This window comes from Triticum aestivum, chromosome 7B (assembly GCF_018294505.1).
Source record: "Triticum aestivum cultivar Chinese Spring chromosome 7B, IWGSC CS RefSeq v2.1, whole genome shotgun sequence".
Classification (NCBI taxonomy): domain Eukaryota; kingdom Viridiplantae; phylum Streptophyta; class Magnoliopsida; order Poales; family Poaceae; genus Triticum; species Triticum aestivum.
The window spans coordinates 565501678-565529203 of record NC_057813.1 but is presented as its reverse complement, the minus strand read 5'-3'; the positions used below and the strand labels follow the sequence as shown (position 1 = coordinate 565529203).

The window sequence follows — 27526 nt, the reverse complement described above, 5'->3', positions numbered from 1 at the left end:
CCGGTGATGACCATAGTTTGAGGAGTTCATGTATTCACTATGTGCTAATGCTTTGTTACGGTTCTCTATTAAAAGGAGGCCTTAATATCCCTTAGTTTCCAATAGGACCCCGCTGCCACGGGAGGGTAGGACAAAAGATGTCATGCAAGTTCTTTTCCATAAGCACGTATGACTATGTTCGGAATACATGCCTACATTACATTGATGAATTGGATCTAGTTCTGTGTCACCCTATGTTATGACTGTTACATGATGAACCGCATCCGGCATAATTATCCATCATTGATCCGGTGCCTACGAGTTTTCCATATTCTGGTTCTCGCTTGCTTACTTTCCTGTTGTTACTGTTACAATCACTACAAAATAGCAAAAACATTACTTTTGTTGTCTTTACTTTTGTTACCGTTACCACCACTATCATATTACTTTGCTACTAAACACTTTGCTGTGGATACTAAGTTTCCAGGTGTGGTTGAATTGACAACTCAGTTGCTAATACTTGAGAATATTCTTCGGCTCCCCTTGTGTCGAATCAACAAATTTGGGTTGAATACTCTACCCTCGAAAACTGTTGCGATCCCCTATACTTGTGGGTTATCAAGAGCTTTTTTTGGCGCCGTTGCCGGGGAGCATAGCTCTATTCTTTGAGTCACTTGGGATTTATATCTGCTAGACACTATGAAGAACTTGAAAGACGCTAAGCCCAAGATTTTACCCTCAACTACGAGGGGAGGTAAGGAACTGTCATCTAGCTCTGCACTAGATTCTCCTTCTGTTATGAGTAAGCTTGCGACACCTAAACCTGCTACTGCTATGAATTCTGATATGTCGCATGTTATTGATGATGCCACTTCTGCTATGCATGATACTTATGATGAAACTACTTCCATGCTTGATACTACTGTGCCACTTGGTGAATGTCTTGATGAGCAAATTGCTAGGTCTAAAGAAAGAGAAATTATTACACCTGAATACAATGATGAGAGTGATGATGAAAATATGCCTCTTATTCCTGAAGGTTATCTTTTTTATGCAGAATCTTCTGCCGCTATTTTTGCTTGCCAGGATAGATATGAACTTAGGAGGTTGCCAATTAAGGATTATTATGATTTTTCTGTTAATCCAGATATAATTACTTTGGTTGAATCCGATCCTTTCTATGGCTATGAATCTGAAACTGTTGTGGCACATCTTACTAAGTTGAATGATATAGCTGCCTGTTCACTAATAATGAGAGATCACGCTATCTTTATTTACTCAAAATATTTCCGTTCTCGTTAAAGGGTGATGCTAAGATATGGTTTAATTCTCTTGATCCTGGTTGTGTGCAAAGTCCCTAGGATATGATTTATTACTTCTCTGCTAAATATTTCCCTGCTCATAAGAAACAAGTTGCTTTGAGGGAAATATAAAATTTTGCGCAAATTGAAGAAGAGAGTCTCCCACAAGCTTGGGGGAGGCTTCTCAAGTTACTTAATGCTTTGCCTGATCATCCTCTTAAGAAACCTGAAATATTTGATATCTTTTATAATGGACTAACTGATGCTTCTAGAGATTACCTGGATAGTTGTGCTGGTTCTCTTTTCAGGGAAAGAACACAGGATGACGCTGAAATTCTATTGAATAATATGTTGGCTAATGAAAATAATTGGGCACCTCCCGAGCTACCTCCTGAGCCAGTTCCTGAGCCAATTACTGAGCCTATTCCTAAACCAACTCCGAAGAAGAGAGGTGTTCTATTTCTCAGTCCTGAAGAGATGCAAGAGGCAAAGAAATCTATGAAATAAAATGGTATTAAAGCCAAAGATGTTAAGAATTTACCTTCTATTGAAGAAATACACGGTCTTAATTTACCGCCTGTTGAAGAAGTATATGATCTCAATTACTTATTTAATGAAGAACCTCCTGATATCCCGACACAGGTAGTAAAGGTAAATTCTCTCTATAGATACGATAAAGCTAAAGTCCCTCCTACTAAAATTTCTAGTCAGTGCTTGGATGAGTTTGATAACTTTATGTTTAAGCAAGATGACTTCAATGCTTATTTTGGTAGACAATTAAAGCAAGATGCTTATATGATTAAACGCTTGGGTGATTATATGGCTGATATTAGAAGTGAACTTAAACTTGTTAGCAAACATGCTTCTATGGTTACTACTCAAGTAGAACAAGTACTTGAAGCTCAAAAAGAAGCGCTTGATGAAATGAATAGTAAGAAAAATGATTATGCTGTTAGAGTGGCTACTAGAACCGGTAGAATGACTCAGGAACCTTTGTATCCTGAAGGCCACCCTAAGAGAATCGAGCAAGATTCTCAAAGAAATGATATTGATGTACCTAGTTCTTCTAGAAAGAAGAAAAAGAAAAATGATAGGACTTTGCAAACTTCTAGTGAACCTATCGCTGAGCCACCTGAGAATCCAAATGATATTTCTATTTCTGATGCTGAAACACAATCAGGTGATGAACATGAACCTAGTGATAATGTTAATGATAATGTTCATGTTGATTCTCAACCTAGTAATGATAATGATGTAGAAGTTGAACCTATTGTTGATCTTGATAACCCACAATCAAGGAATCAACGCTATGATAAAAGAGACTTCATTGCTAGGAAACATGGTAAAGAAAGGGAACCATGGGTTCAAAAACCCATGCCTTTTCCCCCAAAACCATCCAAGAAAAAGGATGATGAGGATTTTGAGCGCTTTGCTGAAATGATTAGACCCATCTTTTTGCGTATGCGATTAACGGATGTGCTCAAAACAAATCCTTATTCTAAGTATATGAAGGATATTATTACTAATAAAAGAAAGATACCTGAAGCTGAAATTTCCACCATGCTTGCTAATTATACTTTTAAGGGTGGAGTACCAAAGAAACTTGGAGATCCCGGAGTACCTACTATACCATGCTCCATTAAGAGAAATTATGTTAAAACTACTTTATGTGATCTTGGATCCGGTGTTAGTGTTATGCCTCTCTCTTTATATCGTAAACTTGACTTTAATAAGTTGACACCTACTGAAATATCTTTGCAAATGGCTGATAAATCAACTGCTATACCTGTCGGTATTTGTGAGGATGTGCCTGTTGTGGTTCCAAACATTACTATTTTAACGGACTTTGTTATTCTTGATATTCCTGAGGATGATAGTATGTCTATTATTCTTGGAAGACCTTTCCTTAATACTGTAGGGGATGTTATTGATTGCAACAAAGGCAATGCCACTTTTCATGTTAATGGCAATGAACACACGGTACACTTTTCGAGGAAACAACCTCAAGTTTATAGTGTCAACTCTATTGGAAATATTCCATCAATTATATTTGGAGGTTTTGAATTTCCTCTCCCTACTATCAAGAAAAAGTATGATATACTCATTGTTGGGGATTTTCATATCCCCGTTGAGGTAACTTAGTGCTATTAGAAATTTCTCCGGTTCCGTGTTAATCGGAATGAGCTCGTTAACAAGACTTGATCAACCTTGTTAGTGGATTCATTTTGATGATCACGAGATGGATGAAACTAGAAGCACAACCTTCTGTACCCTCTTTATATTTTCTGTTATTTAGTAGAAATACAGTAAAATAGTATTTTTCTATCTGTTTCCCGACTTATCTGTGCAATATAAAAATATCCCGAAAATAAAAAGTCCTCGGAATGCCATGCCAATTTAATATGATTTTTTGGGAATATTTAAGAATTTACTGTGCAAAAATCACCGCGGGGGGAGCTGCCACCTGGCCACGAGGGTGGAGGGCGCGCCCTACCCCCTGGGCGCGCCCCCCTGCCTCATGGGCCCACGGTGGCCCTCCTCCACTTATTCCTGCACCCATCTTCTTCCTCTGCCTCACACAAACATGAAAAACCAACTCAAGCATCAGTTCCAGCCCCCGTTGCTGTGATTTTCGATCTCCTTGCTCAAAGCACCTCTCGCAAAACTGCTTGGGGAGATTGTTCCTTCGTATGTGACTCCTCCATTGGTCCAATTAGTTTTTGTTCTAGTGCTTTATTCATTGCAAATTTGTGCTGCATAGGTGACCATGTTCTTGAGCTTGCATGTCAAATTTATATGGTTCGAAGTAGTTCCAATGCTTTATATAGGCTCTAGGCACTTGTAGGAGTTGTTGCTATCAATTTTATTGAAGTTGGTTCACTTTTATTTGAAGTTACTAAAAATTTCAGATTGTTTCAGAAATAATGAAGAGACTTTTGAGGGGCTCGTCGAGCCGAAACTCTAAGGGAAAACAAAAGGAAGAAGAGAAGAAGCCCAAATTTAATTTACCTCATACCGCGGAGGTCCGGCCTTGTGAATGGCCTTCCGATGACTTCTTGAGGAGAGCTGGGATTTATGAAGATTTCTATTTATTGATTGAGAATGCTGGCCTAACCAACTTCCTCCGCGACCAACGTCATCAGTATCTCTTACTCACAAATACTTTTGTGCAAAACTTCTACTTTTTCCCTAAGAAATCACCTCCAACAGTAGAGTTTCATTTATATGACGTTGTTAAAGAGATGACATTAGCAGAATTCTGCGAGGTTTGCAGAATACCCTTTGAGGGCACCTTAGAAGAACCCCATCGCAACAAAGTAGAATCTTTTGTTAACACTATCACGGTGGGAGAAACCAGGAAGGTTTCTGATGCAAAGATCACTAGCATACATTATCCTGTTTTACGCTACTTTGCCTTATTTGCTAGTCGTTGCTTGATTGGACGCGGGAACTGTGGGAACCTTAGTATTCCTGATATTATTATTTTGCTCCATGGTTTATACCGCAATAACTCTGTTAGTATGGGTGGAATTGTTGCTAGGAGGTTAAGTCTGAACCGTACTAAAGGCCCCATCTTTGGAGGTATTTATGCCTCATGCCTAGCTGAACATTTTGAAATACCAATTAGGCTTGAGGAGGAGGAAGAAACAGCGCTGCCCCGTGCTTATTTAAATTACAAGAGTATGATAGCGCATGATTTTCTTGTTAAGAGTCGCGATGGGGAGCTCAAATATAAATTATACTTTGATAAACATCACCCTGAGACTATTACCTTGCCTGCTCCTTCTTTATTTAACTTGTTTGCAGAACCTCACATTGTTTCATGGTCGGCTGTTCAAGCCTATCGGAACCCTGCACCAGCCCCGGAGTCGGAGCCACAGGATGAGCCTCCACGACTATCTGTTTATTCTTTGGATCCAGAGGAGGCTGCCAACCAGTGGCAGCCGGAGTCTTCTTCATCACAGTATGACCCCAGCTTCACTTATGGGTATCCGCCAGGCCATCTCTGGCAATAGACCAACTTAGGCCAAAAGCCTAAGCTTGGGGGACTACGTATTTCCCACCGACATTACATTCATGTTTACACACACTCATTGCTAGATGTCGGTGTTCATACTCTTTCACTGTAATATCCATGCTAGATTATTTTCTTTTTCCTGCTTTCTTCTTGTGTGTTTAATAAACCTTAAGAAAAATAAAAAATAGTAGTAGTTTATTTCTTTGCTGTAGTAGTTAAAAAGGAAAACCCAAAAATATTTCCCGTTCTTCTTTTGCTTGTTGGGAGCTTTCCCGTGTAAATAGTTTTCCTTTTCTTTTCTTTGGGGGTCAATAGGAGAAGACCATATTGAAAATGCTTAGTGGCTCATATATGCATGAATGATTATTTAACTTAGAGCCCATATTACTTGTCTTCTCTCTTGAGTTGAATGCTTGTAGATTCCAACTTAGTCCAATGCACGTGCACTCTTATTATTATACACTTCGTTCAGTCGTGCAAGTGAAAGGCAATAATGATGATATATGATGGACTTATTGGGATGAGAAAAGCTGGTATGAACTCGACCTCTTTTGTTTTTGTAAATATGATGATTCATTGTTCCTGAGTTAGCTATTATGAAGTAAACATATTTGCAATGACATTTAGAGATTATAGTTGCTTGTGCTATGCTTGATTAGCTATGAGTTATAATGGTTTACCTTGCGTGCCAACATGCTATTAGAATGATTATGATGTGGTATGATGGGATGGTATCCTCCTTTAAATGAATTGAGTGACTAGACTTGGCACATGTTCATGCATGTAGTTGAATCAAATCAACATAGCCTTCATGATATTCATGTTCATGGTGGATTATATCCTACTCATGCTTATATTCGGTGTAAATTAATTTTAATGCATGTTTACGACTGTTGTCGCTCTCTCAGTTGGTCGCTTCCTAGTTTTTTGCTAGCCTTCACCTGTACTAAGCGGGAATACTACTTGTGCATCCAAACTCCTTAAACCCCAAAGTTATTCCATATGAGTCCACTATACCTACCTATATGCGGTATTTATCTGTCGTTCCAAGTAAATTTGTATGTGCCAAACTCCAAACCTTCAAATGAAATTCTGTTTTGTATACTCGAGCAGCTCATGTTTCAACTAGGGCTCCCCTTATCTTCCATGTTAGGCGGTTATTCTCAAGAGGAGTGGACTCCGCTCCTCATTAACGAGAAAATGGCTGGTCACCGGGATGCCCAGTCCCATGCTTTATGCAAACTAAATCAAAATAATTGCAAACAAAACTCCCCTTGGGACCCGTTGAATGTTGGAGGCACTCGTTGTTTCGAGCAAGCCATGGATTGATGCTTGTGGAGGAAGGGGAGTATAAACTTTATCATTCTGTTTGGGAACCGCCTATAATTTGTTTAGCATGGAAGATATCGTCATCTCATAGTTGTTGCGTTGACAACAAAAGTATGCCGCTCAAAATGTTATTCGATCTCTATTTTAAAACTGAGCTCTGGCACCTCTACAAATCCCTGCTTCCCTCTGCGAAGGGCTTATCTATTTACTTTTATGTTGAGTCATCACCCTTCTTATTAAAAAGCACCCGCTGGAGAGCACACTGTCGTTTGCATTCATTATTATTGGTTTATTTCGGGTATGACTTGATTGGATCTCTTGTACCATGAATTACAATGTTTAGTCAGTCCTTGATCTTTAAAGGTGCTCTGCATTTATGTTTTGCGGTCTCAGAAAGGGCTAGCGAGATACCATTCCGTTATATCATGTTATGATTATTTTGAGAAAGTGTTGTCATCCGAGTTTTGTTATTATAGCTCGCTAGCTAATTATGCCATTGATATGAGTAATTTTGAGACCTTTGTGTTATTGTGAGAATGGTTAGTTCATAATATTTGCTAAAACTTGAATGCTAGCTTTTCATGTTTACAACAACAAGAGCAAACAGAGTTTGTAAAAGTTTTTCTCTTTCTCTTTCAGTTTGTCAACTGAATTGCTTCAGGACAAGCAAGGGTTTAAGCTTCGGGGAGTTGATATGTCTCCGTCGTATCTACTTTTCCAAACACTTTTGCCCTTGTTTTGGACTCTAACTTGTATGATTTGAATGGAACTAACCCGGACTGACGCTGTTTTCAGCAGAATTGCCATGGTGTTGTTTTTGTGCAGAAAATAAAGATTCTCGGAATGTCCTGAAACTCCACGGAACACCTTAGAAAAAATAAAGCAAAATCCTCGCAAAAGATGAAGACCAGGGGGCCCACACCCTGTCCACCTCGTGGGCCCCCTGGTGGCCCTCTGACGCCAACTCCAACTCCATATATTGGCTTTCGGGGAGAAAAAAATCAGAGAGAAGAAATCATCGCGTTTTACGATACGGAGCCTCCGCCAAGCCCTAATCTCTCTCGGGAGGGCTGATCTGGAGTCCGTTCGGGGCTCCAGAGAGGGGAATTCGTCGCCGTCGTCATCATCAACCATCCTCCATCACCAATTTCATGATGCTCACCACTGTGCATGAGTAATTCCATTGTAGGCTTGCTGGACGGTGATGGGTTGGATGAGATTTATCATGTAATCGAGTTAGTTTTGTTAGGGTTTGATCCCTAGTATCCATTATGTTCTGAGATTGATGTTGCTTGTCACTAGGGACCGAGTGCCATGATTTCAGATCTGAACCTATTATGTTTTCATGAATATATGTGAGTTCTTGATCCTATCTTGCAAGTCTACAGTCACCTACTATGTGTTATGATCCGGCAACCTCGAGGTGACAATAATCGGAACCACTCCTGGTGATGACCATAGTTTGAGGAGTTCATGTATTCACTATGTGCTAATGCTTTGTTCCGGTTCTCTATTAAAAGGAGGCCTTAATATCCCTTAGTTTCCAATAGGACCCCGCTGCCATGGGAGGGTAGGACAAAAGATGTCATGCAAGTTCTTTTCCATAAGCATGTATGACTATGTTCAGAATACATGCCTACATTACATTGATGAACTGGAGCTAGTTCTGTGTCACCCTATGTTATGACTGTTACATGATGAAGCGCATCTGGCATAATTATCCATCATTGATCCGGTGCCTACGAGTTTTCCATATTATGGTTCTCGCTTATTTACTTTCCCGTTGTTACTGTTACAATCACTACAAAATACCAAAAACATTACTTTTGTTGTCTTTACTTTTGTTACCGTTACCACCACTATCATATTACTTTGCTACTAAACACTTTGCTGCGGATACTAAGTTTCCAGGTGTGGTTGAATTGACAACTCAGCTGCTAATACTTGAGAAAAGTCTTTGGCTCCCCTTGTGTCGAATCAACAAATTTGGGTTGAATACTCTACCCTCGAAAACTGTTGCGATCCCCTATACTTGTGGGTTATCAATGTTTTCGGGGTACGTAGGTATATATAGGAGGAAGAAGTACGTCGGTGGCCGCTCGAGGGGCCTAGGAGACAGGGGGCGCGCCCAGGAGGGGTGGGCGCGCCCTCCTATCTCCTGGCTGCCTCGTTTGCTTCTTGACTTGCACTCCAAGTTCTCTGGATCACGTTCATTCCAAAAATCATGCTCCCGAAGGTTTCATTCCGTTCATTATTTTGATTCAGCGTTATAGTTGGATGAAGTGGCCCGCACCAACCTTACATGACCACGTTCATCAGACCGGTTCCACCGACAGACATGCAACTAGTTTTGCATAAAGGTGGCTGGCGGGTGTCTGTTTCTCCTACTTTACTTAAATCAAATTTGACTGCGGTCGGTCCTTGTTGAAGGTTAAAACAACAAACTTGATAAATCACCTTTGTGGTTTTGTGCCGTAGGTAAGAACGATTCTTGCTAGAAGCCCGTAGCAGCCACATAAAACTTGCAACAACAAAGTAGAGGACGTCTAACTTGTTTTTGCAGGGCATGCTTGTGTTGTGATATGGTCATGACATGATGTGATATATGTTATTGTATGAGATGATCATGTTTTGTAAAAGTTATCGGCAACTGGCAGGAGCCTTATGGCTGTCGCTTTATTGTATGAAATGCAAACGCCGTGTAATTGCTTTATTTTATCACTATGCGGTAGCGATAGTTGTAGAAGCAATAGTTGATGAGACGACGACGCAACGATGGAGATCAAGGTGTCGAGCCGGTGACGATGGAGATCATGACGATGCTTTGGAGATGGAGATCAAAAGCATAAGATGATGATGGCCATATCATGTCACATATTTTGATTGCATGTGATGTTTATCTTTTATACATCTTATTTTGCTTAGTATGGTGGTAGCATTATAAGATGATCCCTTAACTAAAATTTCAAGGTATAAGTGTTCTCCCTGAATATGCATCGTTGCGACACTTCTTCGTCCTGAGACACCACGTGATGATCGGGTGTGATAGGCTATACGTTCACATACAACGGGTGCAAGACAATTTTGCACATGCAGAATACTCGGGTTAAACTTGACGAGCTTAGCATGTACAGACATGGCCTCGGAACACTGGAGACCAAAAGGTCGAACATGAATCATATAGTAGATATGATCAACATAGAGATGTTCACCATTGATGACTACTCCATCTCACGTGATGATCGGACATGGTTTAGTTGATTTGGATCATGTATCATTCAAATGACTTGAGGGATGTCAATCTAAGTGGGAGTTCTCAAGTAATATGATTAATTGAACTTTAATTTATCATGAACTGTCCTGATAGTATTTGCAAATTATGTTGTAGATCAATAGCTCGCGTTATAGCTCCCTTATGTTTTTTGATATGTTCCTAGAGAAGACTAAGTTGAAATATGATAGTAGCAGTGACGCGGACTGGGTCCGTGATCTAAGGATTATCCTCATTGCTGCACAGAAGAATTATGTCATTGATGCACCGCTAGGTGACAAACCTATTGCAGGAGCAGATGTAGACATTATGAATGTTTGGCAAGCTCAATATGATGACTACTTGATAGTTTAGTGCACCATGCTTTATGGCTTAGAACCGGGACTTCAAAAATGTTTTGAATGCTGTTATGTCTTGAGCTTGTGTTGGTTTTCCTTGAAGAGGAAAGGGTGATGCAGCACAGTAGCGTAAGTATTTCCCTCAGTTTTTGAGAACCAAGGTATCAATCCAGTAGGAGACTCCTCACAAGTCCCACGAATCTACACAAGAAAACAAAGAACTCGCAACCAGCGCGATAAAGGGGTTGTCAATCCCTTCACAGCCACTTGCGAAAGTGAGATCTGATAGAAATAATATGATAATATAAGTATATTTTTGGTATTTTATAATAGAGATGCAAAAAATAAAGATGCAAATAAAAGTAGATTGAAATCTTATATGATAAAAGATAGACCCGGGGGCCATAGGTTTCACTAGAGGCTTCTCTCAAGATAGCATAAGTATTACGGTGGGTGAACAAATTACTGTCGACCAATTGATAGAAAAGCGAATAATTATGAGATTATCTAGGCATGATCATGTATATAGGCATCACGTTCGTGACAAGTAGACCGACTCATGCCGGCATCTACTACTATTACTCCACACATCGACCGCTATCCAGCATGCATCTAGAGTGTTATGTTCATAAGAACAGAGTAACGCATTAAGAAAGATGACATGATGTAGAGGGATAAACTCAAGCAATATGATATAAACCCCATCTTTTTATCCTCGATGGCAACAATACAATACGTGCCTTGCAACCCTTTCTGTCACTGGGTAAGGACACCACAAGATTGAACCCAAAGCTAAGCACTTCTCCCATGGCAAGAAAGATCAATCTAGTAGGCCAAACCAAACCGATAATTCGAAGAGACTTGCAAAGATAACTCAATCATACATAAAAGAATTCAGAGAAGATTTAGATATTTCTCATAGATAAACTTGATCATAAACCCACAATTCATCGGATCTCGACAAACACACCGCAAAAAGAGTTTACATCAAATAGATCTCCACAAGAGAGGGGGAGAACATTGTATTGAGATCCAAAAAAAGAAAAGAAGCCAACTAGCTAATAACTATGGACTCGAAGGTCTATGGTAAACCACTCACAACTCATCGGAATGGCTATGGTGTTGATGTAGAAGCCCTCCATGGTGGATTCCCCCTCCAGCAGAACACTGACGACGGCTCCAAGATGGGATCTCGCGGATACAGAAGGTTATGGTGGCAGAAATATTTCTTTGGTGGCTCCCTGGATGTTTTTGGGGTATGTAGGCTTATATAGGAGGAAGAGGTACATCGATGGCCGCTCGAGGGGCCCAGGAGACAGGGGGCGCGCCCAGGAGGGGTGGGCGCGCCCTCCTATCACCTGACCGCCTCGATTGCTTCTTGACTTGCACTCCAAGTTCTCCGGATCACGTTCGTTCCAAAAATCACGCTCCCGAAGGTTTCATTCCATTTGGACTCCGTTTGATATTCCTTTTCTTCGAAATACTGAAATAGGCAAAAAAAACAGCAATATGGCCTGGGCCTCCAGTCAGTAGGTTAGTCCCAAAAATGATATAAATGTGTAAAATAAAACCCATAAACATCCAAAACAGGTAATATAATAGCATGGAACAATCAAAAATTATAGATACGTTGGAGACGTATCAAGCATCCCCAAGCTTAATTCCTGCTTGTCCTCGAGTAGGTAAATGATAAAAACAAATTTTTTTGATGTGGAATGCTACCTAGCATAATTCTCAATGTAATTTCTCTTTATTGTGGCATGAATGTTCAGATCCAAATGATTCAAAATAAAAGTTCATATTGACAAAAGAAATAGTAATACTTCAAGCATACTAATAAAAGCAATCATGTCTTCTCAAAATAACATGGCTAAAGAAAGTTCATCCCTACAAAATCATATAGTTAGGCTATGCTTCATTTTCGTCACACAAAGATGTTCCCAACTTCTACACCCCCGATGACAAGCCAAGCAATTGTTTCGTACTTAAATAATCTCAAACTTTTTCAACCTTCATGCAATACATGAGCATGAGCCATGGATATAGCACTATGGGTGGAATAGAATAATGATTGGGGATTGTGTGGAGAAGACAAAAAGGAGAAAGTCTCACATTGACGAGGATAATCAACGGGCTATGGAGATGCCCATCAATTGATGTCAACATGAGGAGTAGGGATTGTCATGCAACGGATGCACTAGAGCTATGAATGAATGAAAGCTCAACAAAAGAAAACTAGTGGGTGTGCATCCAACTTGCTTGCTCACGAAGAACTAGGGCATTTGAGGAAGCCCATCGTAGGAATATACAAGCCAAGTTCTATAATGAAAAATTCCCACTAGTATATGAAAGTGACAACATATGAGACTCTCTATATGAAAAACATGGTGCTACTTTGAAGCACAATATATGAGACTCACTAAATGAAGAACATGGTGCTACTTTGAAGCACAAGTGTGGAAAAATAGATAGTAACATTGCCCCTTTTTATTTGTTTCTTTTTTCTTTTTTTCTTTTTTTTCTTTTTTTTCTTTTTTTCTTTGGCCTTTCTTTTTTTATTTTGGCCTTTCCTTGTTTTTCTTTGGGACAATGCTCTAATAATGATGATCATCACACTTCATTGATTACAACACATGAATTAAAACTCGAAACTAGAACAAGATATGACTCTATATGAATGCCTCCGGCGGTGTACCGGGATGGTGCAATGAATCAAGAGTGACATGTATGAAAAATTATGCATGGTGGCTTTGCCACAAATACGATGTCAACTACATGATCATGCAATGGCAATATGACAAAAGTAATGTATGTCATGATGATGATGAACGGAACGGTGGAAAGTTGCATGGCAATATATCTCGGAATGGCTATGGAAATACCATAAATAGGTAGGTATGGTGGCTGTTTTGAGGAAGATATAACGAGGTTTATGTGTGATAGAGCGTATCATATCACAGGGTTTCGATGCACCGGCGAAGTTTGCACCAACTCTCTAGGTGAGAAAGGGCAATGCACGGTACCGAAGAGGCTAGCAATGGTGGAAAGGTAAAAGTGTGTATAATCCATGGACTCAACATTAGTCATAAGAACTCATATACTTATTGCAAAAATTTAGAAGTCATCAAAAATCAAGCACTACGCGCATGCTCCTAGAGGGATAGATTGGTAGGAAAAGACCATCGCTCGTCCCCGACCGCCACTCGTAAGGATGCACAAGCCAGGTACACTTCATGTTTCAATTTTGGTACACAACTTTAACCATATGTGCATGCTACGAGACTTGCTAACTTCAACACAAGCATTCTTTAAATTCATAATCACCCAACTAGGACGACTTTAATATCACTACCTCCATATCTCAAAACAATTATCAAGTATCAAATTGATCATAGCATCCAGTTCACTTCCTATGATAGTTTTTATTATACCCAACTTGGATGCTCATCATTCTAGGACCAATTTATAACGATAGCAAATACCATGCTGTTCTAAAAGACTCTCAAAATAATATAAGTGAAGCATGAGAGATCAACAATTTCTTCAAAATTAAACCACCGCCGTGCTCTAAAATATATAAGTGAAGCACTAGAGCAAAAACTATCTAGCTCAAAAGATATAAGTGAAGCATATAGAGTATTCTAATAAATTTCAATCAAGTAGGCTTCTCCCAAAAGGTGTGTACAGCAAGGATGATTGTGGTAAACTAAAAACCAAATACTAATATAATACGCGATGCTCCAAGCAAAACGCATATCATGTGGCGAATAAAAATATAGCTCCAAGTAAAGTTACCAATGAACGAAGACGAAAGAGGGGATGCCTTCCGGGGGCATCCCCAAGCTTAGGCTTTTGGATATTCTTGAATATCTTGGGGTGCCATGGGCATCCCCAAGCTTAGGCTTTTGCCACTCCTTATTCCATAGTCCATCAAATCTTTAACCAAAACTTTAAAACTTCACAACACAAAACTCAACAGGAAATCTCATAAGCTCCTTTAGTGAAAGAAAACAAAACCACCACATAAGGTACTGTAATGAAATCATTCTTTGTTTAAATTTGTGGTAAGACTATTGTATTCCAGGTTCTCTATGGTTCATACCACTTAATACTAGCCATAGATGCATCAAAATAAGCAAACAACACACGAAAAATAGAATCTGTCAAAAACAGAACAGTCTGTAGCAATCTGTAACTAACGCAAACTTCTGGAACCTTAAAATCCTACCAAAATAGGACGTCTTGAAAAATTTATTTATTGAACAGCAGGAAAAAGAATCAATGCAAAATCTCGTTTCTGTGATTTATTGAATTTTTTCTCGTGAGCGCAAAGTTTCTGTTTTTCAGCAGAATCAAATCAAGTATCATCATAGGTTATCCTATAGGTTCTACTTGGCACAAACACTAATTAAAACATAAAAACACGTCTAAAAAGAAGGTAGATGCAAAATATTTAATGAATACCATCGAGTAAAAATATTGGGTTGTCTCCCAACAAGCGCTTTTCTTTAAAGTCTTTTTAGCTAGGCATTGAGATTTCAATGATGCTCACATGAAAGACAAGAATTGAAGCTTAAAAAGAGCATCATAAAACATGTGACAAACACATCTAAGTCTAACATACTTCCTATTCATAGGCATATTTTAAGCAAACAAATTTTCAAGGCAAGCAAAAACTAGCATATGCAAGGAAGAAGAAAGAGACGATAGCAATCTCAACATGACGAGAGGTAATTTAGTAAGATAAAAATTTCTACAACCATATTTTCCTCTCTCATAATAATTACATGTAGGATCATAAGCAAATTCAACAAAATAGCTATCACATAACATATTCTCAACACGATCCATATGCATGCAAAGTTGGCACTCTTCCAAAATAGTGGGATTAACATTAACTAAAGTCATGACTCTCTAAACCCACTTTTATCAAAAACTTCATAAGATTGAACATTGTCCAAATATGTGGGATCTAAAGTTGACACTCTTCCAAACCCACTTTCAATATTATTGCAAACATTATTATCAATCTCATATTCATCAAGGGGCTCAAATAAATTTTCAAGATCATAAGAAGAACTACCCCAATCATGATCATTGCAACAAGTAGTAGACATAGCAAAACTAGCATCCCCAAGCTTAGGGTTTTGCCTATTATTAGCACAATTGACATCAAGAAAATTTATAGTAAAAGCATTGCAGTCATGCTTTTTATTCAAGGAGTTATCATGAATCTCTTCATAAATTTCTTCATCACAATTTTCAGATTCACAAATTTCGAGCAAAGCTTCATAAAGATAATCTAGTGCACAAAACTCACTAGCAATAGGTTTATCATAATAGGATCTCTTAGAAAGATTAGCAAGCACATGAGGATCCATAGACCTTAGGTTCTCTGTTTAGCAATAAATAAACAACTATTCAAACCAAACGAGCAAACAAGCCAAGTAAGGCATCAAAGCAAACAAAAAGACAAACAGAAGAAGGGCGAATAAAATGGCAAGGGTGAAGTGGGGGAGAGGAAAATGAGAGGCAAATGGCAAATAATGTAAATGCGAGGGAGCTGAGTTTGTGATGGGTACTTGGTATGTCTTGACTTGAGCGAAGACCTCCCCGGCAACGGCGCCAGAAATCCTTCTTGCTACGTCTTGAGCTTGCGTTGGTTTTCCTTGAAGAGGAAAGGGTGATGCAGCATAGTAGCGTAAGTATTTCCCTCAGTTTTTGAGAACCAAGGTATCAATCCAGTAGGAGGCTCCTCACAAGTCCCACAAAACTACACAAACAAACAAAGAACTCGCAACCAATGTGATAAAGGGGTTGTCAATCCCTTCACGGACACTTGCGAAAGTGAGATCTGATAGAGATAATATGATAAGATAAATATATTTTTGGTATTTTATAATATAGATGCAGAAAATAAAGATGCAAATAAAAGTAGATTGAAATCTTATATGATAAAAGATAGACCCGGGGTCCATAGGTTTCACTAGAGGCTTCTCTCAAGATAGCATAAGTATTACGGTGGGTGAACAAATTAATGTCGAGCAATTGATAGAAAAGCGAATAATTATGAGATTATATAGGCATGATCATGTATATAGGCATCACGTCCGTGACAAGTAGACCGACTCCTGCCTGCATCTACTACTATTACTCCACACATAGACCACTATCCAGCATGCATCTAGAGTATTAAGTTCATAAGAACAGAGTAACGCATTAAGAAAGATGACATGATGTAGTGGGATAAACTCAAGCAATATGATATAAACACCATATTTTTATCCTTGATGGCAACAATACAATACGTGCCTTGCAACCCTTTCTGTCACTTGGTAAGGACACCGCAAGATTGAACCCAAAGCTAAGCACTTCTCCCATGGCAAGAAAGATCAATCTAGTAGGCCAAACCAAACCGATAATTCCAAGAGACTTGCAAAGATAACTCAATCATACATAAAAGAATTCAGAGAAGATTCAGATATTTCTCATAGATAAACTTGATCATAAACCCACAATTCATCGGATCTCGACAAACACACCGCAAAAAGAGTTTACATCGAATAGATCTCCACAAGAGAGGGGGAGAACATTGTATTGAGATCCAAAAAGAGAGAAGAAGCCAACTAGCTAATAACTATGGACCCGAAGGTATGTGGTAAACTACTCACAACTCGTCGAAAGGGCTATGGTGTTGAAGTAGAAGCCCTCCGTGGTGGATTCCCCCTCCGGCAGAACGCCGGCGACGGCTCCAAGATGGGATCTCGCGGATACAGAAGGTTACAGTGTCGGAAATATTTCTTCGATGGCTCCCTAGATGTTTTCGGGGTATGCAGGCTTATATAGGAGGAAGAGGTACGTCGGTGGCCCTGCTGCCCCCCCGTCGGTGTCCCCCTCCGGTGGTCGCCCGACCTCGCTGGCCTCGTCCGCCACGGCGCCCCTGGGCGTGCACCCGATTGGGCCGTGCCCGAAACCACGCCGAACCCGATAGGCCCCTATGGGCCTATGACAAATGGGGCCCACGCCCAGAACGTATTTAAAAAAAATAAAAGTAAAATAATAAAATAAAAATAATTAATTTAAGAAATAATTAACTTACTTAATTGTGATTAATTAAATTAACCAACTAATTAAACTAATTACACACTAGTTACCTAATTAACCTGATCTGTTAATAAGTTAATTTAGTAGTCAATGGCAGTGGGGCCCACCCCTAATTAATACTAATTAGGATAACTAAATTGTTTAATTAAAATGTGTCACTGACCAGTGGGACCCACTGGTCAGGTTGACCAGTCAACTCTGTTGACTGCTGATGTCATAAATCCATTTTCGAATTAAATTAAATAATTAATTAAATTCCTGAAATTAATAAAATCTTTAGAAAATCATATCTTTTAATCCGTAAGTCGGATTAAATTATTTTCAACATGAAAGTTGCTCAGAACAACGAGACGATTTCGGATATGCAACACGTTCGTCCGCCACACACCCCTAGCATATCGAACACGCAACTTTCCCCCTCCGGTTCATCTGTCCGAAAACACGGAACACCGGGGATACTTTCCCGGATGTTTCCCCCCCCTCACCGGTATCACCTCATACCGCGTTAGAACACGTCTAGCTCTGCTTGTTGTCCTGTTATGCACTTGCTTGCTATGTATTTACTGTTTCTTCCCCCTCTTCTCTCCGGTAGACCCTATGACGATGCTCATGCCCCTGTGGTCGACTACGTCACCGACGACCCCTCCTTGTCTGAGCAACCAGGCAAGCCCCCCCCCCCTTGATCACCAGATATCGCCTATTCTCCTCTATACTGCTTGCATTAGAGTAGTGTAGCATGTTACTGCTTTCCGTTAATCCTATTCTGATGCATAGCCTGACATTGTTGCTACATCTGTTGATACCTTACCTGCAATCCTAAATGCTTAGTATAGGATGCTAGTTTATCATCATTGGCCCTACATTCTTGTCAGTCTGCCTTGCTATACTATCGGGTCGTGATCACTTGGGAGGTGATCACGGGTATTTACTATACATATGTACATACTACAGATGATGACTAAAGTCGGGTCCGCTCGAAGAGTACCCGCGAGTGATTCACGGATTAGGGGCTGAAAGGACCTTTGTCCTGACGGCCCTCTGTGTGGATCTTTGTGGCGGAGCGACAGGGCAGGTTGAGACCACCTAGGCGAGAGGTGGGCCTGGCCCTGGTCGGCGTCCGCGGTTGCTTCATAATAACACGCTTAACGAGATCTTGGTATTTGATCTGAGTCTGGCCATTTGGTCTATACGCACTAACCAACTACGTGGGAAAGATATGGGCACTCGACATCGTGGTATCGGCCGAAGCCTTCTAGACGTCAGCGACTGAGCGGCGCGCGCCGGATTGGAACGTAAGCCTGCTCTTGTATTAAGGGGGCTAGTTCTTCTTTCGCTCGCCCTCGCAACGTGCAGGTGTGCAATGGGCGATGGGCCCAGACCCCTGCGCCATAGGAGTTAGACCGGCGTGCTGACCTCTCTGTTAGGCCTAGGTGGGGCTGCGACGTGTTGATCTTCCGAGGCCGGGCATGACCCAGGAAAGTGTGTCCGGCCAAATGGGATCGAGTGTGTTGGGTTATGTGGTGCACCCCTGCAGGGAAGTTAATCTATTCGAATAGCCGTGATCTTCGTTAACAGGACGACTTGGAGTTGTACCTTGACCTTATGACAACTAGAACCAGATACTTAATAAAACACACCCTTCCAAGTGCCAGATACAACCCGGTGATCGCTCTCTAACAGGGCGATGAGGAGAGGATCGCCGGGTAGGATTATGCTATACAATGCTACTTGGAGGACTTCAGTCTACTCTCTTCTACATGCTGCAAGACGGAGGCTGCCAGAAGCGTAGTCTTCGATAGGACTAGTTATCCCCCTCTTATTCTGGCATTCTACAGTTCAGTCCACTGATATGGCCCTTTACACATATACCCATGCATATGTAGTGTAGCTCCTTGCTTGCGAGTACTTTGGATGAGTACTCACGGTTGCTTTTCTCCCCCCTTTCCCCCTTTCCTTTCTACCTGGTTGTCGCAACCAGATGCCGGAGCCCAGGAGCCAGACGCCACCTTCGACGACGACTCCTACTACACTGGAGGTGCCTACTACTATGTGCAGCCCGCTGACGACGACAAGGAGTAGTTAGGAGGATCCCAGGCAGGAGGTCTGCGCCTCTTTCGATCTGTATCCTAGTTTGTGCTAGCCTGCTTAAGGCAAACTTGTTTAACTTATGTCTGTACTCAGATATTATTGCTTCCGCTGACTCGTTTATGATCGAGCATTTGTATTCGAGCCCTCGAGGCCCCTGGCTTGTATTATGATGCTTGTATGACTTACTTATGTTTTAGAGTTGTGTTGTGATATCTTCCCGTGAGTCCCTGATCTTGACCGTACACATTTGCGTGCATGATTAGTGTACGATTAAATCGGGGGCGTCACATGTGTGCAGAACTCGGAGGTGTCGTACGTTCGGTGCTTGATCGGTCGGAACGAGAAGAAGTTCGACTACATCAATCGCGTTGTCAAACGCTCTGCTTTCGGTCTACAAGGGTACGTAGACACACTCTCACCCTCCTGTTGCTATGTATCTCCTAGATAGATCTTGCGTGAGCGTATAATTTTTTTTGAAATTGCATGCTATGTTCCCCACCAGTTTCATGCACTTGACTGTTGTATCTTCGGCCATTCAAAAAGTGGCATCCCATGAATCTGCAAGAGAGCAATATACAATCCTTCTAAGTGTTGTGGCCATCTTCTTAAAAGGGGAAAAACCTAAGAGCCTGGTGGCAATTCGATGGAACAACCGCTTGATCATGTGGAAGTGTCACCGAAACAGGTATCGTAGAAAGGTACAACGTAACACAAAGTAATCGAGCATGCGTCGCTCATGGCCTTCGATTCTGCTCAGTTGAAATGACCAACCTGCGATCCCGAAGGCTTCCTCTTTGTTATGTTTGACATTATACATTCAACAACATCAATATCACCTTATCTTCTTCGGTGTCCATGATTTCATTCTTGGACTCGTAGCTCGAGAATCCGGCGAAGAATCAACAAAAAAAGTTACCTCCATCATCCAACTCATCCACACATAATGTGAATCCTATGTCACCTGCATGAATCTATGAGCCGTAAACTAAATCCACAAGAAAATGTTGGAAAATTTTACCTCTAGGCAAGTTATCGAACACTTTGAGGCCGCGCGGCGAAAGTGGTGGCATGAAGGGCGTGGCAACGGGAAGAAGGCGCGGGGGCTGCAACGAAGTGTGGGAGGACGGGGAAACAGGTCAGCTAAGGCTACACGGGCCAATTCACGGGATCCGGGCTTCGGCGGTGGCATGAAACGAAGGCGGCGCGAGAATGTGAGAGACGGCTGAAGGGAGCACGCGTCCTTAAATATCCGTCGCGCCAATGTTTGGATGGATGGAGGGCGCGCCATATCGCCTCGTTCAACCTCCAAACATGAAGTCGTGCGCCCACCAAAAATTATGGCGATGGAAGGTGGGACGGCCACTTTGCTGAATTGACTTTTTTGATCAATATCGTTAGAAGCCATAATGATGGTTATTATAGCGATGGGACCGATACGGCGACGCTCTAGAAATTGTACTCCATATAAGACTGGTCATAGTGTGAGTAACTTAGCTACTAGTGCATTTCAAGACAAGTTTGTTTATGTGACATGTATTTAATAAAGATAGTAACATAGTAATAGAACTCAGATTAACTATTCTTGAGTGAGTATGTTTCTCACTGAATTTGTGCGCGCGGTCCATGCGTAGCCGAGATCGGAGGGGAATGTTTCTTTTACGCTGCCACCTGCTCCAGCCAACTGACCACCGTGGGTGTGGCCCAACCGCCGGAGATTCTTCCGCTGCATCTGCATTAGGAAAAGCAAAGCGAGCTCAGCTCAGCTCAAGTCAGCTCGCCCTCCCCTCAGCTCCACCACTGGCGTCGAGCGAGCGAGTTGACTAGTACTACTACTTCAGTGTCGCCATCGCCGGTCAGGTGGTGCACACTGGGCACACGCCAAGGCCAAGGCTTCGCTCGCTCGCCGTGAAAGCTCGGTCTCTCTCTTCTTCTTGCTCTGACCGCGGCTGCTTCCGCGACGCCATCGATCGTCTTGAGGAGCGCTGCCTGTGATGCTGGGCATGGCCAAGCAGCTACTGCAGCTGCAGGCCGCGACGCACCGGTGGAGCGGCGCCCGCCGCCGCCAGCCCCTCGCCCCCGTGCCCCCTCGCCACGCGCCCGCGGCCAGAGCCGGCAGATTCGCCGCCTGCTTCCTCGCGTGCCTGCTCGCTCTCGCCGCCGGTGCCATCCTCATGCTCTGCATCACGCTCCACCGGCCGGAGCCCGATGCTTCCGCCGCCGCCTCGCCACGGTGAGTACTCGCCGATAACCAGCCACAGGTGACGCGTACACCACCTGCTCGACTAATTACCCGCGGCTGCGGCGGCTAACACCGTCGTCCTTCCTTCCCGTCAGCGGCAGCGGCTACGCCGTGGTGATCAACACGTGGAAGCGCTACCACCTCCTGAAGAGAGCCGTCGCGCACTACTCCGTCTGCGCGGGCGTAGACGCCGTCCACGTCGTATGGAGCGAGCCGCAGGAGCCGCCCGAGGCCCTGCGCCGGAGCGTCCTCAACTGCAGCCACGCCGCCGTCAACGTTGGGTTCGTGATGAACAGGGGAAACAGCCTCAACAACAGGTTCAGGCCGATCCAGGGGCTCAGGACGGACGCTGTCTTCTCGGTCGACGACGACCTCGTCGTGCCGTGCTCCACGCTGCGGTTCGCCTTCGGCGTCTGGCAGAGCGCGCCCTCTGCCATGGTCGGCTTCGTGCCCCGGATGCACTGGCCTGCTGACCCGGTACAAGCGACTACACTTCATAACTAGCTGTACTTCTGTATTCTAGTGGATCATGAGTTATGAATTTGTCTGCATGGATATTATTAGAAAGTTAGTTATGTTAACTGGATCAATTTCCTCTGCAGAGAGGCAACACTGAGGAGTACAGATATGGAAGCTGGTGGTCAGTTTGGAGGACAGGGACATACAGCATGGTACTTTCCAAAGCGAGTTTTCTCCATAAGCGGTATTTGAATCTATATACCAACCGCATGCTACCGTCTATTCGAGATTATGTGACAGAGAATAGGTATATATAACTCTATATTACTGCATCTACATTTGTAGAAAGTTCTCTTCAGTTATGTACATTATGCTGAAATGATGCCCTATGTAGGATATATTAAGATTTCCACCAATGCTTAACAGGAATTGTGAGGACATTGCTATGTCTTTTCTTGTTGCAAATGTGACCGGAGCTCCACCAATATGGGTCCAAGGTCTGTAAGCATCGCTGCGCACCATTAAAATTCTTCTGTGCTATCTTCTGAAGAACTTATATACCCTTAATTTTTTTCGCTGATAAATTCCATCATTGGTGAATTACTAGTGACGCTTAGTTTACTTAAGGCGACATATGTCTTTCTTTAGACTCTCAATCTTGATGCGTTTTTGCCTGTACATTTTGTCATCCAAATGGATTATCAGCAGAAACAGGGACCTACAGATGATATCCTGCTATGCTCTTGCCAACCAACTTGCCATTCAGGAAAGCTTGTGAATTGAATATATTCAGACCCCTTTCCGGAAAAAAAAACTGAATATATTCAGAAGAATGCGTCAGTTAGAGCATATTAAATTATGTGCACACAGTATCTCATCTGCGAAGAAAGGGAGATTTCATTTAAGCCATAGCACTGAGTTCATCCTCACAACATTCTGACGATGAACAGTAAAATAGTTGTTTACCAAAAGTTTTGTCAGATTGATGACTTAAATGGAACCCAGTTGTTGTATGCAAGATTTGCCCATGGTGAACATGAACACAACCTATGTTGCTGGTAAATGGCTTATGGCATTGTGATCACGCGAGGCTTTCGGAATTTGAACTTCATATAGTTAAAATATCTTAATTCTTAGTTGTATGTGTATTGCTATCAAATGTGATAATTTCCTCAAAAGTCCCGATTGAACGGTGTTACAATAACTCTACCCGTCACTCTAGTGTCGATTAGGAAGACAGCTAGTCTGAAAATTTGTTGCTTTTTCTGTATGCTGGTCAGTTATGTAGCATTACTTGAAGTGCCTTTTTTGAATTAGCAACAACCATATAGAAGCAATAATACAGAAAACCAAAAAAGAACTAGCCATGTAAACATATTAGCCTGGATGTTACTGTCATCAGGAGGTCACACTAATGCCCACACTATAAATTTTACTGCAGGAAGGATATTTGAGATCGGATCGTCCGGCATCAGCAGTTTAAAAGGCCATGATTTGCGGAGATCTAGATGTTTGAATGCATTTGCTTCCATGTATGGTCATATGCCTCTGGTAGCGACCACAGTCAAGGCTGTTGATAGCCGAACTAGCTGGTTTTGGTGACACGGTTTTCAGTTCAGTTTGGTTTGGTTTGTCTCTGTTTTGCCTTTCACTTGGGTGCTGCCTAGCACATATTACCAGGCTAGTGTGCTTGTGCATAGTTCATCAGCTTCTAAGATACTGTGGCCGTTGTAAGACTACGGCTCTTTGTAAATTATATGTGCAGGGGAACTGAAACTGTTTATGAATTTTGACACTCCTCTAGTCAAGCGCAGTACAGAGTCGTATTTTTGTCTCCAGCATTGATACTGAGCATTGTCAGTCAGGTTCATATATATAGATGCAGAATGCCGCAGCATATTCAGCGAGCCCCGCGGTACACAAGATGGATGGATGCAGCAGTAGCTAGCGACGGCGAAACATGGAGAAGATACATACTTTTTCTGTATGGTCAGTTACTTTTAGCATCATTACCTGGAGTGCCTTGTTTGAATTAGCAACAACCGGCTGGAAGCATTTAAAAAATTCAAGCTTGCAACAACCAGTAGAGGAGATAGGAGTAATGCCAATTTGGTAGCAATACAGAAAACCAAGAAGAACTAGTCATGTAAACATAATAATACCCTTGATGTTAATTGTTATCACGAGGCCACACTAATGACCAGACTGCTAGTTTTACTTCAGTTTCATATGACCCAGCGAATCCTCTGCTCTCGACGTGCCATTACAAATCCAGCAGTCCAGTACACGGAAAGAAAGATACCAGAGCGATCGAGCCTACAGATGCATACGGCGGATACGAAGAGAAAGATACGACGAAGGGGGCCTGCGGCCGGCGTGTTCCCTACATGACGGCGCAGCCGGTGGTCGCTGCAGCTATGTTGCCCGCCGCCGCGGCCATCTCCAGCTCGTCGGCGTCGTTCACGACGTTGACGAAGTAGGGGTAGGGGTACGGCCGCGGCACGTAGACGGGCGGCGCGGTGGCGTCGCGCTCGCGGACGCGGAGAGGTGTGCCCGGCGGCGACCGCGGAGGAGGAGGAGGCGCGACGACGGCCGTCGCAGGGCGGCGGCGGCGAATGTAGCTGGCGATGAGGTAGGTGACGAGCACCACGGCGACGATGCAGCTGATCCATATGCTGACGGTGCGGGTGAGGTGGCTGCCGACGTCGATGGCGGGGCAGGGCTGCGGGGCGAGGCACGCCTGGCACTGCTGGCATGCGGGGCAGTTGTTGATGATCAGCACTCCCGCGGGCGGTGGGGTGCCGCTGGGGAACGACATGGCGGCGTGGCCTGCGGACGGCGGAGCTAGAGCGCGATGGCGGTGTGGCCTGCGGGCGGCGGAGCTAGGCTAGGAAGGAGCGCGGTAGTGGAGAGACTGGACACTGGAGAGCACAGCACAACGGCCTCCGCGCACCCTTTATAGCGATAGCGACGCTGCCATAGGCCGATAGCGAGCTCGCTGCTCGCCTCGCTCCCTTGTTGAACGGTCAAAGAACGATCATGGCTGGTTCACGTACGTACGTAGCCTCCTGCTCCTGCAGTTCTCTCCTACCTTTTGACCGACTATAGTTTGTTTCCGGTAATCTGCATAATTATTTGCCTTGCAAGTTCTGCACCCAGCTATTTCTGGCAATTTGACCGGTCGATCCTCATCCGATTGGTGTCTCGTACTACTGTGAATCATGTGAGAGTGTGGAAAAGTTTAGCAAAAAGTATTTACGAAAAACTTAACCCTTTCGTTTGAAAAGATTCCAAATATATCCAAGCTTGCATTGGGAGAGACGTTGCAATGCAGTTTCCCCATGCTCTAGACATTTCTCGACACCTCCGGATGGATGGTTAACACGATCAGTATCCAAGAGAGTAGCATGGCCAAATCCCTCCTTGACGAAAAGGCAGTTAATTCGTATACAAAAACTTGTAGAGGTCAATCCAACCAACTTGTTTTTTTCTTCCGAAAAGGAGGCTTGCCCCCGGCGCCTTGCATCTGAACGATACATGCAGCCATATTATTAAACGTCTCAAAGTAGCACAAAGTCCGCAAGGTATTACAGCTCGCAAAAGGAGCAAACAAACATAAGAAAGAAAAAAAAACGCAAAGCCACAACCGGTATGAAACAAAGGACTAGGACCCTAAACTCCTATCCTGTTATGCGACCGCATATAGACCGTGTTACCATCTCCCATTGGTTACACCAGTAATCAACGGCTCCCTGAAGTCCGTAGGAGTGAGTAAGGACCACGTACGGATCCATGCCGTAGCTCTGAAGATGACCTCAAGAAGGTTAAAATGTGTTGTCTATTAAAAATCATATCATTCCTGCAGTTTCATATAGCCCACACAAATACACATATTTCAATTCGAATACGAGCCGCAGTATTATGTTCCACTCCAGCTAACCACATCCCAAATAACGATTCAATGCTAAGTGGTGGGACGATGTTGAAGGCTATATGAATCGTTCGCCAAAGTAATTTAGCGAGAGGGCAATCTATGAAAAGATGTTAAATTGTTTCATCATGATCACAAAAACAACATCGTGAACTGCCTACCCATCGTCTCTTTAACAAATTGTCTTCGGTGAGGATCACTTGCTTGTGAACAAACCATATAAATATTTTAATACACAAGGGAACCTTAACTTTCCATATATTAATTGATCTCGGGATTGGGCCAGAATTAATAAGATCCATATAAAAAGATTTTATCGTGAACATCCCGTTTCGAGCCAACTTCCAGTGTAATGAGTCGGGTTGGTCGGATAACAATCTCCGTACCAAGTGAATCCATGAGTTCCAACGCTCCCCAACTAAAGATCGCCGAAACTGAATATTCAAGGGGACAGATTGTAATATTGTGCCTACATAATGTTCCTTACGTTGCGCAATATTATATAGGCTTGGATATTGTATGGCTAATGACGTCTCCCCTAGCCATGTATCCTCCCAAAACCTTGTTGTCATCCTATTGCCAACAAGAAATTTGGTCCTACGAAAGAACAAGTCTTTAGTTCTCATAAGCCCCTTCCAAAATGACGAATCATTCGGCCTCGCCGTGACTTGGGCAAGAGTTTTCGATTGCAGATATTTGTTGTGTAATATCTGTGCCCACATACCATCATTCTCTACTGATAGCCTATATAGCCATTTACTCATAAGGCATTTATTCTTTATTTCCAGGTTCTCAATACCTAGCCCTCCCTGATCCTTGGGTCGGCATAATATATCCCATCGTGCTAGACGATACTTTTTCTTGGCCTCGTCTAACTGCCAGAAGAATCGAGATCCAAAGAAATCTAGTCTCTTCCGTACCACTTTTGGTACCTCAAAGAAGGATAGCAGGAACATCGACATACTAGTAAGTACTGAGTTAATAAGTACTAGCCGACCGCCGTACAACATTAACATGCCCTTCCAACAACTAAGCTTCTTTTCAATTCGATCTTCGATGCATTTCCACTCTTTGTTGGAGAGTTTACGATGGTGAATTGGTATGCCTAAATAACTAAAGGGCAAAGAACCTAATTCACAACCGAACAATTGTCTATATGTATCTTGCTCCTCTTTGGCCCGGCCAAAGCAGAACAATTCACTCTTGTTAAATTTGATTCTAAGCCCCGACAATTGTTCGAAAAGACATAAGACCAATTTCATGTTTCGAGCTTTTGCAATGTCATGCTCCATGAAAAGAATAGTGTTGTCTGCATATTGTAAAATGGAAACTCCCCCATCAACTAGGTGAGGAACGAGTCCATCGACCAGACCATTCTCCTTGGCCCTGCCAGTAAGAACGGTCAACATATCCGCCACTATATTAAATAGGAAGGGAGACATCGAGTCCCCTTGTCTCAAGCCTTTATG

At 42.6% G+C, this 27526-nt stretch overlaps 1 protein-coding gene across 1 annotated transcript; it reads left to right on the top strand.

The window, feature by feature from the left end:
• The first annotated feature begins 21428 nt into the window (after positions 1-21428).
• LOC123158180 (glycosylinositol phosphorylceramide mannosyl transferase 1-like) lies at positions 21429-23957 on the top strand. Its single transcript, XM_044576271.1, has 5 exons — positions 21429-21658; positions 21763-22144; positions 22270-22433; positions 22553-22623; positions 23568-23957. Exons 1-5 carry the CDS (start codon positions 21429-21431, stop codon positions 23726-23728), a joined length of 1008 nt encoding a protein of 335 aa, XP_044432206.1. The 3' UTR covers positions 23729-23957.
• The last annotated feature ends 3569 nt before the right edge of the window (positions 23958-27526 follow it).